The following is a 23,391-nucleotide window of genomic DNA, read 5'->3' on the forward strand; positions in this document are numbered from 1 at the left end:
AATCCGAAAAACTTCGAGTGAAAAATATATAATCTGGAATACATTTTCTGTCAAATGGGAAGGGAATACATCATTGTTAGCTATATTTTTTGTATACACTACCTCGTGGGATTAGAAAAGTTACATATGTCACGAAATCAAATTTTATTTTACATGAGCACATCTAAAACGTTGATAGAAAATAGAATATATCAGGTATAACCATAAAATCAATCATCTAAGTACAGTAAAACCAACAAAATCGGAAAAAACCGAAAAGTAAAACTTTAAAGGTTTTTGTATAACTACAAACTGAGTGAAACTATAAGCACGAAAATCCTTCACCAAAAAATCCGCGCCCAATTTTTTGAATTTTCCCACCCATTTTTCGATTTTTGACTTTCCACAAAATCGATGCGGAGGCGACGTAGACGTGTATTAAACCCGCCATTTACCTCAGCCAATCTCTCTCTCTACTATTCAATCTCTCTCTAGATTTCTCTCTACAATCGGTCCCTCTTCTTTCTAGATTTCTAGGTTACTCAGAATCATGACTCATCCAGCCGAGGAGTATAGGCACATGAAGGCTTGGAAGAGAGACACCAACATGCTTGGCTGCGTGGCGGATGCGGAGTGTGGGATTCCGACCAGATGCCCTTGTGGGGGGACAATCATCAACGAGGTGTCTCGGAACCTGAAGTATCCAACCGATTTTGATACTTTACCGGGGAGAAAATACTTCACTTGCAAAAATTATGAGGTAATCTATGGAAAACGCCCAGATTTTTTATTGATACTTTCGGGTTTTGATACATTCCCCTTTTACGTCTAGAATGATGGCTTCCATTTCCGTCAACCATGGGTCTTCGGAGTACAGGAAGAGGTTGAAATGTTAAGGAAGCGCGTGGATGCGATGGCTGCAGAGATTGCTGAACTGAAGTATAATCTAACCCGTCAGAATCCCACCACTCCATGAGATGCGTCCGGTCCATGACATTAGTCTACTATATGTTGTTGTTGTTTGCTTGAGATTCTGATTTACTAAGACTCTTCGTATTTACTAAAGTTTCCCTATTCTCCCTCTTTCACGATCTACGAAATATCATAAATTCACGAAGTTACACTAAGTTGAAAGTGAAACTTACACTAAAGTTTCCTATTCTCCCTCATTCACGATCTACGAAATATCATAAATTCACGAAGTTACACTAAGTTGAAAGTGAAACTAATACAAAAGTTTCCCTATTCTCCCTCTTTCACGATCTACGAAATATCATAAATTGAAAGTGAAACTTACACTAAAGTTTCCCTATTCTCCCTCCCTCTTTCACGATCTACGAAATATCATAAATTCACGAAGTTACACTAAGTTGAAAGTGAAACTTACACTAAAGGTTCCCTATTCTCCCTCTTTCACGATCTACGAAATATCATAAATTGAAAGTGAAACTTACACTAAAGTTTCCCTATTCTCTCTCTCTCTTTCACGTTCTACGAAATATCATAAATTCACGAAGTTACACTAAGTTGACAGTGAAACTTACACTAAAGTTTCCCTATTCTCCCTCTTTCACGATCTACGAAATATCATAAATTCACGAAGTTACACTAAGTTGAAAGTGCAACTAACACTAAAGTTTCCCTATTCTCCCTCTTTCACGATCTACGAAATATCATAAATTAACGAAGTTACACTAAGTTGAAAGTGTAACTTACTAAAGTTTCCCTATTCTCCCTCTTTCACGATCTACGAAATATCATAAATTAACGAAGTTACACTAAGTTGAAAGTGTAACTTACTAAAGTTTCCCTATTCTCCCTCTTTCACGATCTACGAAATATCATAAATTCACGAAGTTACACTAAGTTGAAAGTGAAACTTACTAAAGTTTCCCAATATATAACATAAGTCTTAAATATCAGTCTTCAACATGAATATCCCTCAACATCAAACAAGAAAGTCATACAAACCGAATAGAGTTCATCCACATTAAAACAACTACATACGGAATTCACTCGGTCTTCTTACCTACTTTCTTTGTCTTCTTAGCTGCTGCCTTCTTCTTAGCTGCCTCCTTTTCAGTTGCTGCCTCCTTCTCAGCTACTGCCTCCTTCTCAGCTGCTGCCTCCTTCTCAGCAGCTGCCTTCTTCTTAGCTGCCGCAGCTGCCTTCTTCTCAGCAGCTGCCTTCTGCTTCTTTTCACCTCTGGTGCTCTTCTCTGCTGCTTTGCTTCTTAGCTGAATGGGACTCCTCACATTATCACCACGGTCCACCTCAACCTTTTTCACAGGAACTGCTTCTTTGGCATCATCTTTTCTCGACCTCTTTTTTTTTCGTGTTTACAGACTCTGCTGCCTTAGTCTTTAATTTTTTCTCGGCCTCCACAGCATGTGCATACATCTCCGCATCATCATCATCATCCATGTCAACATCACCATATTCCCTCTGCACATCCTTTGAAATATCGAGAATGGCATCTTCAACATCATTGTCACTACCATCCTCTTCGTCTGGCTCGTTATTGTAACCACCATCCTCTTCCTCCGACTCCTTATCCCCACCCACATCACCATCCTCTTCTTCTGACTCACTATTGTCACTACCATCACCATCATCTTGGACCGCCGGATTGTCACTTCCGGGAACACTCAACCTAAGACTTTTCACCTCCTCTTCTAGAAGACCTAGCTGCATAGACAATGAAGTGACTTTTTCCTTCACTCCCTTCATAGCATCTCGAACTGCATCTCGGACTGTATTCATAAGCCGACCTTCCATCGCTTTTAAAGCCTCAGCTCCAGGAGTAGCTCCAGTAGCCTCCACCGAATCTGTATAAGCCTGACCAGATTATGCATTATTCGATGGTCCTCTGATAGGATTGGTGGGACCTTCAATCTGACCTGTGCGAGACTCAAAATCCATGCGGATCTGTTCTTCAAAGAAAACTTGTTTCTTCCCTTTCCGTATTATCTTCGTCCAACGATCAACTGCTGCATCATCGGCGTCATCGGCCCAACAACTCTCCTTGTCCATTCCTATGGTTTCCAGAAGTTCCTCCTCAGCTGCTGTTGCTACCAAGATACTCTCAATATCCTGTGGTAAAAACACAAAAAAGACTAATTACCTTAGTTTCACCAAGTTTTCATAAGTCTCATAAGTCCCTTTTCCTCAATTCGACTACACATAAAACATCAATTACCTTTGTATTATTACCAAGTTTATCGTGCACAGCTTTCAGACTGAATTCCTTGGTTCCACTTTTCCGTTTGTACTGCATCTTGCACATCCGCGGGCAACCTCTGCTTGCACCATACACATCTTCTCGGAAATGGTTCCTCAAGCTTGGAATTGCCTCAAAGGCCAACAACTACCAACACACAACAAAAAGACATTAACATCAATTAAACAACTATGTTGAAGGGAGCTTGAGAATACCTCCAGAGGGATAGGAAAGCTTGTAAAAACCCAACTCGTCGGCGCAACCCCGTCGCATTTCTCCAAAAAGCTAGAGACATCCTTCAAGTTATGTTCGAATGCATACCGCCCCCAAGGAAACGTTACACACGCATCTAGGTCATCAACAACACGCAGGAAGAAACTGTCCACAGGTGATGCTCCCTCACCACTCTTTTGGCCTCCGACAAGGATGCTGGCTAAGAAGAACAGAACGGCCATCTTCTTACGATCCTCAGATGGCTTTGATTTCATTGCCAACATCTGCTTCTCCAGGTCAGCGTATGTTACCCTTCTCCCTCCAAAATACTTGTTCATGAATGTTGTACCACCCAACCTCTCATGGTTGGGATGATACTCATGGCAGTATAGACCAGAAATGAGTCATAATTCTCTAAGAGAATATCGGATTGGGACGCCATTAACGACAAACCATAACTCATACTTCTTCTGATCGCAAAACGAGAACCCACATTCCCATCCACTTCTGCTTTCGGTTTTTAATATGGAAGAAATGTTGGAATTGTGGGTGCTCTATGAACCATTTCACCTCCTTCTCTTTCAGGATCGTTTCAATAGTTGTTATCGCTGTGTCAATGTAACACTTTCCTGAAAGCTTTAAAGACTTTTGATATTCGCTTGAAGGAAAGTGCAACTTCAGCGGTCGCATGCCCTCTTCTTCGTCATCTACAACCTGCACTCAAGTGAGAACCGGATCACGTGCGACATCTTACAACCATCAACATATAGTTTCACAAACTTCGACTTAGTTCAGCAATCACTAACTTTAAATTCCACTTAGTTTTCCACACTTATCTAATCTTTCAAATCATCTATGTAAAAGTTTTCAATTTCAATACTTACCGAATCTGCATGCGACTCAGTTTCATGTTGTCGACTCGGAATTATCGCAGCTTCTTCGTCGTTTCTTCGGGGCTCTATTTCGTCTCCGACTTCCTTCTCTTTTTCTCCTTCCTCTCTGACTTCCTTCTCTTTTTCTCCTTCGTCTCCGCCTTCCTTCTCTTTTTCTCCTTCGTCTCCGCCTTCCTTCTCTTTTTCTCCTTCGTCTACTTCTCTTGATTCCTCCCCTTCATTTTTCTTACTTGATTCTTCCTCTTCACCTTTTCTACTTGCATTTTCTAAGCTTTCATTTGCATCTCGGGGACTTTGGTCGGTTCCTGGGGCGACAGATTTGTCGATAATCCTTTGGTTTGCTTCATCTCCGGAGAATGAACCCATTGCCATTCCATCTCCTACTACACTACTCGAGCCGTCTTCTTTTGCCTTCGTATCGTCCCGATTCATCATGATTTGGGTTTTTGATTGTCGATTGAGGATTCGAATTGAGTAGGGTTTTCAGAGAGATTCGTTTTCAGAGAACTCAAAATTAAATTCTACAGCTATTCACTTAGGGAGTACTTAGTGAGAGGAGGGGAAACGTTTTGAGTACGTTTTCGGGAATTCAATTTCTGGAAGTGGATATCCGATTTGTTTGGGTCGGTTCTGGGTCCGGGTTTGGATAGTCCTAGGTAGAGTTGTAATTATGGAAGTTTCTCTTGTTTTCGTTGTCTTTTAATAAATTTTCTGATTTAATTGAAGATATATTAAATTCCAAATCCGGTCAGTTTCGGGCAGGAGTATCTCAGCTCTTTTTTTTTCCGGGCAGGAGTATCTGAACATTTAATTTGGTCGACATTGTTGACTAGCCGTGGCTTTTCGATTTCCCTAAATCCATTTTGTAAGGAGATGAGACGTTCAAGGAGGCATTATTTAGGGCTGGCCGGCCTAAACTCCAAGAAAAGGAAATATGATTCGGTTCGGTTATATCTTAACCGAATAAATTTTCTCGGTCGACCTTGGTTTTCCTTTTCACACGATCAATTGCTATTTGTCCTTTTGTGTTTTGTCAGAAGAGAGCAATGTAAAATTTCTTATATTGTAGACAGGCCCATCTTAAATTAATTATAGGCCATGCGTTCAGGTAATGTTTTCCCCAGAAATAGTTGTGCTAAATTTTTATTCGCACGTGTATTAATAATTAATTTTAATTAATCTTACTTTAAAAATATAAATTTATAAACATTTTTATGAAAATATATGCAAAGTACGATTTATGATTTTTCCTATTTAAGTTTTATACAATTATACAAATTAAATAACTTTTATTTAGTTGTTTTTTTGTTTGTATATGTAAATGTATAAGTGTATTGATAAACATATCTATATTATTTATTAATAATAAGTTTTATAAAGTTATATAAATTGTTTGATGCATGCTAACTACTACTACACTGTCATAAATATTTTCATTATAGTTTTTCTATCCATCTTTCTATTTGAATTACGGGCAATTGCACATGATATACACATTTGGAAGATTATTTAGGCATTTGGTAACGTCAGTCAAATATACTGTGCAACTTTTTCTATATGCCATAGTTACCCTTATATTTAGAGCCTGACTGGTTCAAACGCAGCGGTTGCGGTTGCGGGAGTTTGTGGATGCGAGCGGTTGCGGTTTCTAGCGGTTTTGAGAGATTTGTACGACTGGTACTGCGGTTAAAAATTGGTGCGTTTGCGGGTGACTTATGACTGGTTAACTACCAAATACGGTAACAGTCAAATAATAAATTAACAATATTTACATTTAATATAATTATAAAAATATCAAAAATCATAAAATTATAATAAATATAAAATTTATATTTAGAAAGTTATAATTTTAATTTTTGAAAATTTATTGAAATTGTTTTTATTATAAAATTTTATAATATTAATTAAAATATAATAGATATATTTTAATATTTTCATAATTTCAATTTTAAATTTTTATTAAATATTTTTACTTTTGTATATATATTGTTTTAAAAAAAAGAAAAAAATTTTACCCTTCCGCAACCGCAAACGCTAGCTGGATCCAACTATTGAATTAAGCGGTTTAGAGCGATTTGAGTGATTGTTGCAAACCGCCGACAACCGCTACCAACCGCAAAAGCTGCGTTTGCGGGTGGTAACGGCAAAACCAGTCGCCCCCTTAGTCTTGTGCATTAGTCTGACAAATCGAGAGGCAACAACTGTAGCTAAAGGAGTCAACAAAATTATCCTAACTCTATGAAACCTCGTTTTCCTTGAAAAATGCAAAAATGCCTATCACCTCCAATAATGTAATTTTTGTATTTTAGATTATCTTTTTGAAAAAAATTTAGATTCTCAAAACTATAATTTGGGTATTTGGGTAACATTTTGGATTTTTTACGACTTAGGTTTTAAGATTTAGGGTTCATCCCCCCCCCCTCCCAAAGAGTTTAGGGTTTACGATTTAGAGTTTAGGGCATTAAGGTTTAGGGTTTAGGATTTTTGTATTTTGGATTTTTTTGGATAAAATTTTAGATCTTCAAAATTATAATTTGGGTATTTGGATAAAATTTTGGGTACTTTAATATTTAAGGTTTAGGATTTAGGGTTTAGGGTTTAGGGTTCATCCCCTAGGGTTTAGAATTTTCAGTTTAGGGTTTAGGTTTTATGATTTATGGTTTAGGGTTCACTCTCCATGGTTTTTAGTTTACGGTTTAAGATTTAGGATTTTAGTAATTTTTATTTATTATTTTTTATTGGTGACATGTGAAATAAAAAAAAGTTTGATTTTGGTTCTTACAAGTTTCGGATTGGTTCAGATATTTAAAATCCGAAAAAAAATTCGAAGACCCAAAATATGTGAAATCCAAAAAATACTTGAAAATAATTTAATTCCTTAAAAATACCCAAAGTTTGATCTAAAATCTGATCTGAAAACATAAAAAAATAACCGTCATTTTTTTTTGATTATCTTTTTATGATTTTTGAATCTGAACTGTAAATGGAAATTTTGATTAAAAAAATAGCAAAAATACAAGTGGAAATATGTGTAACACAAAACGTCACTAATAACTCAAGCAAGGCATATCTACTTTTCACGGGCATCACTCGAAGACAAGGGGTAACTTTGCTTTGGTGCTTTTAACCGATCACCTAAATAAGAATTTTGTTGCATTGATGCCTAATTATCTTTGCTTTCACAGTTTTCTAGCCAAATTGGCCTTGAATGACATTAAAAATTACTCCACATGCACAATGTCTACTTTTTTCTTTTTATTTACCAAACTTTTACCATGAAACAATGATCTATACTATTATTTACGAAGTAAATTTTTGCAACAGAGTTCTCACGTTAAAAATTAGAGCGGTTAATATCGTTTATACCATTAATGAATAATTATATAAATTAGTCAAAATATAAAAACGAATTTCAAATCTATCTGATTAAAGAAGTGATTAAAATTAAAAATAAATCGTTTGTACCCTTAATGAATAAATTATATAAATAGTCAAAAATAAAAACAAATTTAAAATATATCTGATTAAATAAGTGATTAAAATTAATAATAATAAGAATTATCTAAAATATAAATAATTAAAAAAAAATTCTATTAATACTATTACATTTATATATTTTATTAGATAATTGACTATAAATATATATAATAAAATTTTCAAAAATAAAAACATGTTTTAAAACATAAGACAATTCTTAGATATATTCTGTTGTTATTTGAAAATAATATTTTATTATAAAATTTATAGTTAGATATAAAACAATTTATAATTAAATTCTAATCAAACAAATAAATATATTTTCTAAAATTTATTTATATGTTATATTTGATAATTGACTATAAGTAAATATAATAAAATTCTCTATACTATTATTTTCAAAGTAAATTTTTGCAACGGAGCTCTCACATTAAAAGTTAGAGCGGTTAATATCGCTTATACCCTTAATGAATAATTATATAAATTAGTCAAAATATAAAAATGAATTTCAAATCTATCTGATTAATAAAGTGATTAAAATTAATAATAAATAGTTTATACCCTTAATGAATAAATTATATAAATAGTCAAAAATAAAAACGAATTTAAAATATATCTGATTAAATAAGTGATTAAAATTAATAATAATAAGAATTATCTAAAATATAAATAATTAAAAACGAATTTCTATTAATACTATTATATTTATATATTATATTAGATAATTGACTATAAATATATATAATAAAATTTTCAAAAATAAAAACATGTTTTAAAACATAAGATAATTCTTAGATATATTCTGTTGTTATCTGAAAATAATATTTTATTATAAAATTTATAGTTAGATATAAAACAATTTATAATTAAATGCTAATCAAACAAATAAATATATTTTCTAAAATTTATGTGAATGTATTTAAAATTTAACACAACAATAAGCATATATATATTTTGATAAAATCTAAAGAATATATATTAATAATATTTTATTTATATGATAAATTTGATAATTGACTATAAGTAAATATAATAAAATTCTCAAAAATAAAATATATTTTTAAAATATAAGATAATTCTTAAATATGTTGTGTTTTTATCTGAAATAATATTTTTTATTATAAAATATAAAATTTAATGTTTGATTATCTTTTTAAAAATATAATTAATAATTTATTATGTTGGTTTTGATTTAATATTTATAAACAGATAAATATCTATAAAAACACTATGCCCGCATGTGCGGGCAGAACACCTAGTTATTATATACTTATTATGTGCATATATGTATTTCAAATAATCTTACTTAGTTCTTGTAAATAGATATTTGATATTATAATATGAAAAATTGATAGAAATACTTCAAATTAAGTACCACTTTTCAAAAATACCACCAATCAAAAAATATACTAACATTTGGGTTTAGGTTTTAGTGATTATTGTTAGGGTTTAGTATTAAGGGATTCAGATTAGGTTAATATATATTTTATAAATATCTAAAAAATTAACTTAGTGTTATTTTATCACAAATTTTGGTTATTTGTGAAAATAGTCATCCATTGATGGTAAATTTGAAAAGTGGTATCACACTTGTGGTATAATTGAAATTTCTCCTTATAATATTTAGATTTTGATTTTAATCATAATAAATATTTTGATGAAATTTAAAATAATATTAAATATTATTTATATATAATAAAATAAGAAATAAATATATAAAATTGTAAATAACGTTAAGTAATTTTTTAATTAAAATAAGAACATATAAAATCAATAACATTAGAAACATTTTTTTTATTTGATCTAGTTATAGTGTAATTAATATCAGGACTATGATGTTTTATTTGTTCACATATATATATATTTTCTAATTGTTAGAATTTTGTCAAAATTTCATTTTATTAGTATATTGATTATTATTATTAGATAACATAGCCTCCAATTGATTATAATAAATATTCTCTATATTTTTATTTTCTATTGTCGTTAAGAATATACACTTATGTTAATATTATTTGTAAATATTATTAAATTTTTAACTAATTTATTTGGTGAAGTTCTTTAGTTTTTTTTTTTATGTTTTCATATATTTTATTAGCAGTTTTCTTTAAATATTTTTTTCTGATAGAACTCGTGTGAAATCATTTTTCAATTTGTATTTAATGTTGATTACTTTAATAATGTTTTCTAAACATGGACCATGCACTTTGTTTTATTTTTAATGACCTTAGTTAAAAAAAATCTTGTAGATTATAAAAATCTTTAGGTTTGTTTCATTAAAAAAAAGACTATTTGATTATTTTAATGAATATTTGTATTATATTTGTCAGAAACATTAGTGTCAAAACAGAATATAGCAGTATTATTAAAATTTTAAATGTTGATGAATAAATAAATATGTAAATTCATTTGATTGATAAAAAGAAGTTTGAAATGCATGGTATAAATAACAATATATGTCTTACATAGGTGAAATACTTTTACTATCATTTATTTTTAATAAAACTTTGTAAACTTATTATAAGCCAAAAAATGAATTGGCTTGATAAAAAAGGACCAAAAGTAACATTACTTTTTAAAGAAACTTGTATAACCTATTATAAATTTAGATAATTTCTTATAGCCAATAACAATATAAATAAGAAAATTTAAGTACTAAATAAAAATTTAAGTACTAAATTTCAGTTTACCTTTTATTTATTTTATTAGGCTAAATAATTTGTAATAACTATCTGTGTTATTATGATGTACATGCTATTTTAATGTTTTGACATACTTTACGACATAACTTTTATCAATCTTTTTGACGTTAAAATTCGTTCATTTTGGTTAGTTAAAGTTTTATGCCTACTTTTCAATATTTTAGTTTATATATGAAGTTAATTATTTTTAATAAAATGTATTACCTGATTTGATTTGATTCGATTCTATTCTTTTTTTTTAACGCTGATTTATTATGATCTTACAATTATGATATAGAAAAGATTACATAGACGATTCGACAACCGACAATACTACCTGCCTTATGAAGACCTACGCCTAACTGCATCACCTGAGCCGTCCTATGAAGATCCACGTCTGACCAGATTTAATTGCACCATGTTGAAGATATCTTGCAAGCTGTTCCGTTGTAGTTTGCATAATTGTTTAATAAACCGCTCTCTCCGGAACTTGAAACTTGGATTTCCTGTAATCTGCAATAAATTGCATAGTCTGGGATTCGAACCCCAGACCTGGATGTAGAAGCCTTTAAACCTTAACCAATATGCTACAGTGCTTCCACCATTCGATTATATTCTGAGAGAATTAGTTACTGAAGTATATATTTAAAATATCAACGGAGGATTATTATTTGGTTTATTATTATTAGTATTTTTAAATGGTCAATTCTCCTTAATAGCCTCTTTTAAAATTTTGCCTCTAAAATAAACTTTCAGACTGAAACTCAACTAAATAACCTTCATTAAGTGATCAAAAGTCTAATTGTAATTAGATAAAGCAAATTCTCCAACCGTTTCAAAAAGATGTATGTTGTAGGTTTTTCACATTTATTAAGAAAACATATCAAATTTTAGTTACTAATGCATTATTTTCCGTTGTCAACTATTCCCTACAATTTTGGAGATTAACTCCAGATGCCCCTTTGACTCACAAAAAATGCTCAAATCTCCCATCAATAAAATATAATTTTTTATTTATTTATTTTAAAATAGAAAAATAGGCTAAATACATCTGTAACCCTAACAAAATTACATAATTACATGACCCAACCACTCAAACCCGGCCCACCCAAACAAAAACGGGTATAACCCTTTCCTAAATCTAAACTCAGCGTTTAGACAGAAAAGAAAAAAAAAATTTGTCGTTCTTCTCTCCTCTCTTTCTCCTTGTCTCCCTCGTGTTCTTCCGAACATTCTTTCTGATTTCCAGAAACTCTAGGCTTCATCGTTTCTTCTTCTTCTTCGTCTCTTCTTCTGTTCTAATCAAGACTTCATCTTCTGAATCGACATCCTTCATTCTGGTAAGTTATTTTTTGACCCTGATTTATTTGTATCTTGTATCTAGGTCAGATAAAATTTAGGGAAAACTTGTAAATTGTAGTCGAAAAGTTTGGTAGGATCTTAGTAAGCGAGATTGTGGTTTGAAATTGGGGAAAACATCTTGAAACTGTAGAATTGGTATAAATTGAAACAAAAAAACCAAGAGCTCGCGATTTTTATGGGTTCTTTCTTACTGGATCCAATTGGTTTTCCTGGTTTATTATTTGTGATATGAAACCGAAATCTCTTTGACTGTTAGGATAAATGTAAACTGAAATGGAGTAGGTGATTTATTGAATGAATGAAAAGTTTGAGGTTAGGCAAAGTAATAATTCTAGATTATGCCTAAATGTGTGTTGTTGTGTTGTTTTTGGATGTTCAGAGGAAGTAGATAATGGCAGGTAACCGTGGAGGAAAAAAAAAGACTACAAAGAAAAGTGGAAAATCCACAACAGCTCATGTTGCTGAAGAGCATGTGGAAGAGCTATCAGACGGAAACAATAGTGATGATATGTGTGACCCCCCCCCCCCCCCCCCCCCCCTCTGAGGTATAATATTCTTTTGTTTTTAGTTGAATAAAGTGTCACTGGTTGTGTGTGTATTGGTTTTAATCTAATTAAGTGATGATATGTGCACAGGGAATGAAAGGCCTAAAAAGAAAGCGTACATTTACTGGAGGTGGAGTCTCCAGTAGAACTAGAGCTAGAAAAGCGGTATCAAATAGGAATGAGCCGGTTAGAGAAGAGAGTAATCCAGTGAGAGGAACGACTGTAGTTTCGCTCTCACTTGATACCGAAAGTGAAGGCATGTCTGCTGTTTCCTCCAAGGTAATTTTTGCATTCATTTTAATCATTTATTTTATTATTCTTACTAGTAAAAAATGACTAATACATATATATTTGATTGCTGGAAAGACAACCACCACAGCCCCTTGAAATGTACTTCAAAAACACACAGTACCTGAAGACTTGCAAGATTCAGACCAAGTGCCGTGTGAAGAACACAGTTGATGTGATTAAGGAACTTAAGGAGGAGGTCGGCTGGTTCACGAGCCATCCTCAGTTTTGTCATTTCTTCCACATGCCTGATGAAGAATTCCTGAAGCTCCAAGGAATGTGGATGTTACTGCTGCACACCATTCGTATTGAAGGAGAAGATGCTGCATGGTTTGGGGTGAATGCTGTGCCCATCCGCTACTCTATGAGGGAGCATGCCCTCATCTCTGGCTTGGACTGCCATGAGTATCCGAGTGGACATCTGAAGCTCGGAGGTACTAAGTTTATGGATTATTACTTCGGTGATAAGAAGAAGATCACCATAGTAGATGTGAAGCAGAAGCTGCAATCTATGGGGACAGCATGTAATGATAGATTGAAGATGGCTGTCCTGTTCTTCCTTGGTCGGATTATCAGAGGAACGACGAAGGATTCTGCAGCATTAGACCCGTTCATCTTAAGGATAGTGGACGATTTGGATGTTTGCAGAACATTTCCTTGGGGTCGTCTAACATTTGATGATGCAATAAAGGAGATTAAGCATGTAATGGAGCTTCTGAAGGGTGAAGTGCACCATGCAACCGGCTTTAATGGATTCATAATTCCATTAGAGGTAAAGCACACAATTTAGCATTAACTGCAATTTTTGTTATTTATTACTGAAAATCTGATACTATGACACTTCATTTGTGTAGGTTTTGGCTTTTGAGTGTATTCCTAAGCTGGGAAAAAAATTTCGAATCTCTTCAGACGGCGCCAGTGGAGATTGTCCTAGGATGTGCAAGAGTCGGTTTACAAAGAGTAGCATGAAGGGCTATCCTTTGGAAGAAATATATGCTGCTTTTGGAAACACAAAGGTATATCTTTATTTCATTTAATAGAAAATAGCAGAATATTTAAACTGATAAAGCAATGAATGTTTTATTTCCAGGTTATTAACAGTGTGTTGGTTCCAACGGTGGATGAGGAAACTTTGCTGGCTCGTATCATTGATCAAGAGCCAGAGTATCAGCGTGAGGGTAGCACAAGTGATAGGTGGAACTACTGGCTAAATGTGAAGCAGAAGAAGATTTGGTGGAAAGAACTTTATGAGTCAGATGTTGCTGCACGAAAGTTTACAAAGACGAAAGACAAAGAAAAGGTGACGATTGTAGAAGGTTCATCTTCTAATTCTGGTTTGGAGTCGATGTTGAAAGGTGTGGAAGAGAGGATTGTGAAGGCCATGGAAGAAGGATTTTCTAGAATTAATTTAACGGTAGAGACAAAGCTGGAGGTTATGAACTTGAGGATGGGTAAACTTGAGAAGAACCAGCGAGTTTTGAAGAAAAAGACTAAGAAAATAGAAGACAAGTTGACTTCTATTGAAAGCAAGGGAAATGAGGATGAGGAATATAGACAGTGGAATGATTTTGATTATGGTAGAGATCATGGGAAGGATAGAGAGATGGCTGAGGCAGAGAAGGCTGAGACAGGGAAGAAAATCAGTGAGAAGGGTGAGGAAGATGAGGAAAACAGTGGGAAAGATGAGGAAGACGAGAAAACCAGTGAGAAGGGTGAAGAAGAGAAAGACCAAGAACATGAAAAAGACAAAGAAAACAGTGACTCTGTTGAGAAAGGTGAAGAATACGTGGAGGAATCAGATGAAGAAAATTCTCTGTTAAGGCTTCATGAAAGAGTGAGAGTACAAGCGGAAGAATTTTGGAGGACAGTTGATGATGAATCTGAGGCTGAGAAAGAGGCTGAGAAAGAGGCTGAGGAAGAGGGTGAGAAAGAGGGTGAGGAAGAGGCTGAGAAAGAGGTTCAAGAAGAGAAAGAGGGTGAGGAAGAGGGTGAGAAAGAGGCTGAGAAAGAGGCAGAGAAAGAGGCTGAGAAAGAGGTTCAAGAAGAGAAAGAGGGTGAGGAAGAGGCTGAGAAAGAGGTTCAAGAAGAGAAAGAGGCTGAGAAAGAAGAATCCAAGGGAACTCCTACCTCTACCGAAGTAATAGTCATTACACCACGTGGTAGAACTAAAGCAGCAGCTGCGAGGAAAGCAATCTCTATATCACCAGAGATTGTTGTGGTAACAGGGATTGCTGAGCTAGCTGAGAAAGAGGTTGAGGTAGAAGCTACTCAGACAGAGCAAGAAGCTATTCAGACTGAGATTGTTGAGAAAGAGGCTGAAGTTACTGAGAAAGATGCTGAGGTAGCTGAGAAAGAGGATCAAGATGTGGAGAAAGAGGAGGAAACAGCAGAGGAAAGTGACTCTTATCCTGATGTCGATCAAGATGTGGAGGAAAAAACAGAAGAGAGTGAAGATGTGGAGGAAGAGGAGGAAAAAACAGAAGAGAGTGAAGATGTGGAGGAAGAGGAGGAAAAAACAGAAGAGAGTGAAGATAATCCTGTGGAGAGTCCCTCTGAGAAACATGATGAGCTAGCTGAGAAGTCAGTTGAATCTGATGTCGATCTAGGTGTGGAGGAAGAGGAGGAAAAAGCTGACAAAATTGAAGATAATCTTGTGGAGAGTCCCGCTAAGAAACAGACTGAGCTAGCTGAGAAGTCAGTTGAGGTAGAATTAAAGACTATGCGCAAGCCTAGGGTCAAGGTCATAGCAGTGCCGTATGGCATTCCCAGAGCTGAGAGACTAGCAAAAATGAGAGCTGATGCTGAAAAAAAGAAAGCTAGAGATGAAAAAAAGAAAGCTAAAGCTGATGGTGCACCTAAGAAGAAAGGCAGGCCGAAGAAGACTGATGCTACATTGAAGCCATGTACGCCGCTGCCGGAGAAGAGAAAAAGTGAACCATCACGGTGGGTGCAGTCTCCTTTCACTGAGGGAAAGACTGATGAGCTAGAAGTGCCAAAGAAGAAGCTTAAAACAAAAACCTAAAATGCTTATGTTATGTATATGTATTATTCAAGTTAGGATGTTATGTTTCTGCCTAAAATGCTTCTCTTGAACTTGTTAGGATGTTATGTTTCTGCTTCTGGATGTTATGTTATGTTTCTGGATGTTAAAATTTGGAAAAATACTCCATGTAAAACGTGCATGGATAAAAAATGCACATGTAAAACGTGCAGCCGTCATATATTTTGATATTATATTTTGATTACACTTAGTAATTCTCGGTAAGCTTCAAGGACTTAGTAATTCTACCTTACACATAGTAATCTTTTGGTAATTTTTAGGTTTATCTAGTAAAACCCTGAGAAAATGAGCTTTTTTGTAGTAAAACTGATGCTTTTACACTATAATAATCATTAAAGAAGATATTTTCAGAAGACATTTGCCAGGAATACGTATTTTTTTAGATTTTCCTTATTATGGTCTAACCATTCATACAATAACAATGAAAGTTAAGAGAGTATTTTGAAAAAATGAAAAGATTTTTCTTAAACTGCTGAAATAATCATAAAAAATAGTCTTAATATATATTTAGTAAGTAACTAGTCTACAAATTGATATATAATCATAAAATATATATCGATTCTACATACTAAACATAAATACTCATACTAATATATATGTAGTCCAAATAACACATAGTAATCTATAGTAGTCATAGTAGTTCAAATAACACATAGTAATTCCAGAAATACAGGTAGTCCAAATAACACATAGTAAACCCAGTAATCCTAGTAGTTCAAATAACACATAGTAATTCTAGTAATTCAGGTAGTCCAAATAACATATAGTAATTCCAGTAGTCCTAGTAGTCGGAATAGCACAATGAAACAAATTTCAACAATCAAACACCTGAACCTGAACCACTTCCACATTCAAAATACGCTGCCATACCTCTTCCTCTGGCTCTGCCTGTGTCTGTGCTTGTGGCTCTCCCTCTTCCACTCCCTCTGCCTCTTTTTCCTCTTCCACGAGCTTCTCCTGCTGATGGTTTCCTTGTTTGTTGTGGTTTTCCTTTCTTGACTTCAAATTCTGGAGGAAGTACTTTCTTTGCTCTAATTTCTTCTGGTATAACCCAATCAGACATATGAGGAACAGGATACATTGTCCTGTGATGAGCCAAAGCCCATTGCTCTACCAAATAGTACTTAGAACAATACTCAGATAGATGGAGTTCCTTTCCCGCTTTCTCAGCCATGAATGTGGCAGCAGCTACTGCATGAACACATGGATATTTGTTTTTATCAAATTGCCCACAGGTGCACGTGTTCATAGCCATGTCCACGGTATAACGCTTCCCGTCACTACCATGCACACTGTACTCGAGATGGAAACTGTTTAACTCATCAACCCGAAGAAACCCTGCATCAACACATCTTTTAGTCATTTCCTCCTCCACTATAGGCACAAGCTTCAGTGCGGGTGGCATTTCAGCTGCCTCTTTCCTGTGCTTGTTAAACCATTCAGCAATTTTTCCAATGATAAAATCAAACATTGGAAGTAAGGTGAACTTTCTTGCGTCCTTAATAACACCGTTAAAAGATTCTGCTGAATTGGTGGTGTCAACATTGTACCTAACTCCTTCAAAGTAACATCTAGCCCATTTCTTTTTTTCACAACTTTTGTCAAGATACTCCGCTGCACTAGGATATTTCCTGCCAAAAGCGTCATAAAGGACCAAGAACTCCGCCTCTGTATAAGCGTGTGCGCACTCCATAAACTTAAATGCACATGTTTCTCTGTTGTTACGGACGTAGCCTTTAACATTTTGAGACAGATGCCATATACAATAACCATGAGCGGCCTGAGGGAACACTTGATGTACTGCCTTGATCAAGCCTTTGTTTCTGTCCGAAAGAAACACCAATCCAGGGAGATCCGATATCACTGATTTCAACTGTTCCATAAACCATAGCCAACTCTCATATTTCTCACCATCAGCAACACCAAACGCAATTGGGTAGTGGTGATGATTGGGATCCTGAGCAGTCGCAACAAATAACACTCCACCATAAACAGTCTTCAGGTGTGTTGCATCCACAACAAGGACTTTTCTCATCGCGCGGAATCCTTCTATGCTAGCTCCCAAAGCCCAAAACAGATACTTAAATTTTTTGCCCTCATCCACAACCACACGAGTTATTGTGTCAGGATTCACCTGCTCCAGCATGTGCATATAACAATATAATAAAGAATAACTCTCTTCAGGAGTTCCGCGCACTTTATTAGCAGCTAGTCTTCTTCCTCTATATGCCGTTGTGTATGATACTTCCACAGAAACTCTCTGATGAACCAAATCGATCAGAGCATTGGGACGTGGTGTGTCAAAACTTCCAGGATAAGCTTGGGCCAGGATAGATGCAACGATTTGTTGTGTGTCTCTCCTTCTATTAGGCAGTGTTCTTGTGGTAACAACAGAACATCTATGCTGCTTGATGTAACTTCTAACTGACCAAAGATCTGAATTCGTTAACTTTGCAACACGCACAAACCACTTGCAGCCTTCTTTGGCTCCTCGGCATTTTATCACATATCTCTTAGTATCCGACTTAATTACCTCATACTCAAAACACTTCACATGTGACGCCGCCTGAATATGAGTTTGCGCTTCCTCCTTGGTTCTAAATTCTTGATCTAAAACCAAATCCATACCATCATCCCACTCCTTATAGACAACTGGTGTGACTTCAACTGAGGGTCCTGCTTCTCTTTCGGTGGCATTCTCATGCATCTCAATGTCTTCGTAAAGTGTAAGCACACCACCAGTACCTTCATTATCAGTTGCATCCTTCTCAGTACCTTCTTCATCACCACCCTCTGTCTCAATAGCCTCTGTATCAATAGCTTCTGTATCAGTAGCCTCTCTATCAGTAGCCCCTCTTTCAGTAGCCTCTCTATCAGTGGCCTCTCTATCAGTAGCCCCTCTTTCAGTAGCCTCTCTATCCGATAGACTGCCATAGAAATCAGTGTCATCATCCCTTTTGTTGAACTCCACATGTAGAACACTTCTACAATTCTCTTGATTTACTTGCATTAGATAACAAAAAACGTCTTCATCTTCCCAGATATATGATGGCTTGTTCGAATACATTACCATTGGAAAGTAACTAATCTTCGCTTCCATCTTATAGTCATCTACCTTTATCTTTCTGCAAATACGCTCAACCAAAACAGAGCGTGTGATCTCATCCACTGATTTCTTCAACACAATAGTGTGAATTTCATCTTCCCCTTCACAATCTCCCGAAATCCATTTCATTTCAACCCCATCTTTAATATAATATCCTCCATAATCAAAACAAATGATTGTACAATGCGGATTTTGCATTTTCCTGAAATAAAATGAATTATAATTAGAATTAGCATTATCAAGAAGTTTAAATTTAATTCTCACGTAAAATTTTACTGTTAGCATTCTTACTAATACTAATTTTTTTCAATACTATATATAGAGTAAAACCAGTAATACTAGTAATATTTGTAAACATAGTAATATCAGTAGTATCAGTAATACCACGTTGCCTTAGTAAAACGGGTTATCTTAGTAATACCCAGAAATTATCCTTGCACTAATTAATCAACTTTTTAGTCCGATTTTGTTCGGATTTTGCATTACCCATGTTATATAATTCATATTAATGAAATTATACCGAAGAAATCATCAAAACGACCTCAAAACGTACATAAAATATACCCTAAAACCAATAAATACAGTTTACAAAATCCTTTTAAATCTCTTAAAATTTGCATTCAACCTTTCTTTTGTTACACTAGCCGATATATACACTTATTTTTATAAGTTTTCCAGCAAAAATTTCATCAAAAACGGACATAAATTAAACCCGAAATTCATATACACAGTTTTTAAATTCATTTTTTTTCTTTCAAATTTTTATCAATTCTTACTTTTTTAGGTTACCCATGGTTTACACAAACATTTAAAAGATATTTCACACAAAATTTCATGAAAAACGGACAAGAATTACCTGATGTTAAAGCTTCAAAATCGCCAATGAAGGATGGGGAAGAAGAGCTCTTCACGCGGACAGAGGAGAGAGGAGAGGGAACATGAAGACATGTGGGCCAAGGTAAATCTGATTGGTTAAGGTTGTTTGTGGACCCCATTTGGTTGTTGTGTTTGGTTGAGTGTATTTAATTGAAAAATTAAATGAATTAATGAGGTGGAGAAGAAATATATTAAAGAAAGAAAGGTTAGTATAGGGAATTCAAAGACAAAGGGGTAATGGGAAAAGAGAAGGGACAAGAAGAATGAATTTTTTTCCATAAGGGCATCTGGAGTTAATCTCCTACAATTTTTAACCAATACCATTATGTTTTTTTGAATTTACAATTTGCAATTTATTTATGCATTGAAAATGTAAAACATATATCTTTTTGAAACAGTTATTTTTTAAAAAATATAAATCTTTTTGAAACGGAGGAAGTAATAAATTGCAACCACAAAAAATAAACGACGATGACGACAGACTCTTGAAGTAGTCTTCGACGACGAGCTCCGGCGACAAACAAATTTATGATTCTCACTGTCGACGAAGCGAGCTGTGTGAATCGGTACGTTTCAATCGGTTTTTTCAATGGTTTACAAAGAAAATCTTAAATTTATTTAGGGTTTTGGAATTGATATTTGAAATATTGTGTTGTTGTTCTTCATGTGATACATTTGAGCTTGTTTTGTTGTTTGAATAGAACATGGATAGCAGAATAAGAGTTACAAAGAAGAAATTTCAGGAAACTTCTTTTACTGATAACTTTGGCTTAAGGAGGAAGACAAGCTCGTGACTTTACTTTTTGGTAAGAAATTTTGAATCTTTGATATTCCTATTTATTATCTGATCAAAGAACCCTGTGTGAAGAGATCTTTGATTGTTGGAGTTGGTCTCTTTGTTGCGTTTTCCTTTTTTCATTTGAATTGTAATGTAACAATGTCAAAGTATGATTGCAGGTCTCTGATTCTTTCAACAACAACCATTCTAATACTGACACCGACAGCGCTGGTGTAGTCATGACACCGACAACGTTTTTTTACGAGGATGACATAATTTTGATAAAAAAGATCCAACCAATGATATATAAAGAGGATTTTTGGGTTTGGCTCCATAATAGAAATGAGATGTAGTCTATCAATTCTAGCTACTGTATGGATTGTAGAGCTAATATCTCGGAGGAGCGGTTAGTGGCTGAAATGAGACCATCTAAAAGAACTCAAAGAGGCAACTTGGAAGCTGCAAACAAGTCATATGATCAAATCTTTCATGTGGAGAGCTTTCTCAAATGTTATTCCAGTGGTTGAACTCCTTCCAAAGAGAGGGATAAATGTGGATGCTTGTTGTTAGCTATGTGGTTTCGGAGAAGAATCAGTGAATCATATAGTCTTTACTTGCTCTATTACTAGGCAAGTACATGCCTTATGTAACGTCCCTACCCCTCATGATGGAGTTGATGAGACGTCTTTCTATTTTAAATTTCCAGCACCTCCTAATTCTTGATCAGAGCAAGTTGATTCCGAAGGAAATTACAAGATGTTTTCCATGGGTTATATGGTATATGTGCAAGAACATAAACTATTTTTTATTTGAAGGCAGATCCACTTTGGCAAATGAACTGGTAAACAAAACCATAGATGAGGTGGAGCTATGGAAGAAAAGGACAAAAAAGAATATCCAAAAAGAGATCTCATGCAAAAGATGGACAGCTCCTAAGCCATTGTGGGTGAAATGTAATACTGGAAATCCTCCAACCGAAGAGGAGGAGGTTTTTAGATTTTGAGAGATGATAGAGGAAAAGTGTTAATGCATAATAGAAAAAGCATTTTACTTTGTTCCAAATGCCCAGAAGCTCAGATTTCAAGTGTTACAATGGGCTAGTGGAAGCATGATTCATCACAGGAAAAACAAAGTGGTCTTTTCTTTAGAAGATTCAAACTTAGTTAATGCTCTACTTAGACCGAAAACTTGGCCTTTTTCAAGTTTCAAAGAACATAATGTTTAAAGAAGTTTACTAACATTAATGGTGGAGAATATAACATGAAGTGAAGATAAAGAACATAGGGGCCTTTCTCATTGCGGACAGTGTAAATAGGCATGGCTTGTCGCAATCCTATGTTGAAAATGGTCATCCATTGTGGTTGGCAGAAGTTTTTGTAAAAAAAAAAAGAATGTGTTTCCACTGGTTTATGTATCTGAGTATATTGATGTATATAGGAACAAAGGTCTATCTCTTTTTTTGTGAGACTCTCTAGTTCTTTTTCTTGGTAGTTTAGACTGGTATATTTTGGTTAGAAGTAGATACCCCATTAGTGGATTGGGGATGGGTTATGGTTTCTGATCTTGGTGTAATGGTCGTGGATATTTGGTCTATTGCTAGGTAGCTGTGATCATTGTAACCTTAGAGCATCATTATCCCACATATAATATTTTTTAGTTGAAAAAGTGGTTTAAGAGACCTAGTTAAGAGACCGGTATATTTGTGTGGTCCATTGCAAGTCTCTTATTTAAAGATTCTTAAAAAAAAAAAGAAATTAAACAAATTTTATTAAATTTCAAATGGGGAAATTACATGTTTACCACTTTTTATTTTTACCACCACGAAAAAAACATTTTCAAAAATACCTTCTTCATTAAGTGGCAAGAAACTCTTATGCCCTTGTTATTTATACTAGAGATTTTTTCCGCGCTTCGCGCGGATTGTATCTTATAAATTTATTTTATTTATAATATTATTTGTTGGTTTTTTTATATTAACTTTTTGTTTTTCCGATGTTAGTTTTTTTTAATTTAAATTTATATGTTTATATTTTTTTATTTTTCTTGTTGTAGATGGAGAATTATATTTTTTATTGATGGTTTTTTGTATGTGACATAAACTTTTTAAAATTTTAAAATAATGTTATATATAGTACGATTAACACATTAAAGAAGAGAAACATATTCAGACACATTTTACACAGGTTTTATATGCATAATTTTAAACATTATATATGTATATATTATAAGTTTGAAACATGTAAATGCTTTCTAAAGCTAAATACTTGTTCTGAGTTTACATAACTTATCGAGAGTTTTATCTCTTTTTAAATTTAAATCACAGAAAAAAAATATCAAAAAGTCAGTATAAATGGATTTTTTGGGCTTTTAAATCAACACTGAAAAATTACATGAATTAGATAACAACACTTTTATAAACAACTCGATAAAATTTGACCGAGCTAAAGATTTTCACACAATATGTTCTTTCTTCTTCAAATTGCGAAGAGCCTATAGGCACAAGGAAAAAAATCATAATTTTTGCTTTCACTTATATAACATTTTTTCTCCTTTACACACGAAGTTTATTACACTGCTATAAGCAATGGAAAACTCTATTCATATAAGATTCACATCTATGCATTTTGACAAAGAAGAATTTAAGCCATCTTTAGTTTCGGAATGGACAAACTTCAGTCATATACACTATATTTTCTCTATGATTCAAATCTTACAATTTTAATATATGTGCAGATTTCCATGTAAAAAAGCACGCACGCCATCTATCATTCAACCTATTACTTTTTCCAAAGTAAACACTATAATCCTCGTTTGATTAGCTCCACAAACTAATCTCTTTGGATCAGTTTACTAAAAAATATGGATACTAATGTTAGAAAAGAATATAAACACTATCAACAATAAATATTGGC

The 23,391-nt window shown here is 34.1% G+C and overlaps 1 protein-coding gene across 1 annotated transcript; it reads right to left on the reverse strand.

Annotated features, from left to right (window-relative positions):
- Positions 1 to 1,991: 1,991 nt before the first annotated feature.
- Positions 1,992 to 4,737, reverse strand: LOC106411737 (uncharacterized protein At3g43530-like). The gene is made up of 7 exons (XM_048781390.1): positions 4,417 to 4,737; positions 3,983 to 4,126; positions 3,415 to 3,789; positions 3,179 to 3,346; positions 2,880 to 3,072; positions 2,323 to 2,807; positions 1,992 to 2,258 (listed from the first exon to the last, which is right to left on the reverse strand). The coding sequence occupies exons 1-7, from the start codon at positions 4,735 to 4,737 to the stop codon at positions 1,992 to 1,994; spliced, it is 1,953 nt and encodes a 650-aa protein (XP_048637347.1).
- Between the last annotated feature and the right edge of the window lie 18,654 nt (positions 4,738 to 23,391).

Source organism: Brassica napus, chromosome A1 (assembly GCF_020379485.1).
Source record: "Brassica napus cultivar Da-Ae chromosome A1, Da-Ae, whole genome shotgun sequence".
Lineage (NCBI taxonomy): Eukaryota > Viridiplantae > Streptophyta > Magnoliopsida > Brassicales > Brassicaceae > Brassica > Brassica napus.

Excerpts from the sequence above, each read along its gene's own strand:
- LOC106411737 (XM_048781390.1), bottom strand. The coding sequence starts at position 4,737 with ATGAATCGGGACGATACGAAGGCAAAAGAAGACGGCTCGAGTAGTGTA. Across the intron at positions 3,347-3,414 it reads GCTTTCCTATCCCTCTGGAG|TTGTTGGCCTTTGAGGCAAT; the intron begins GTATTCTCAAGC and ends GTGTGTTGGTAG. Across the intron at positions 2,808-2,879 it reads GGATTTTGAGTCTCGCACAG|ATTCGGTGGAGGCTACTGGA; the intron begins GTCAGATTGAAG and ends AGGCTTATACAG.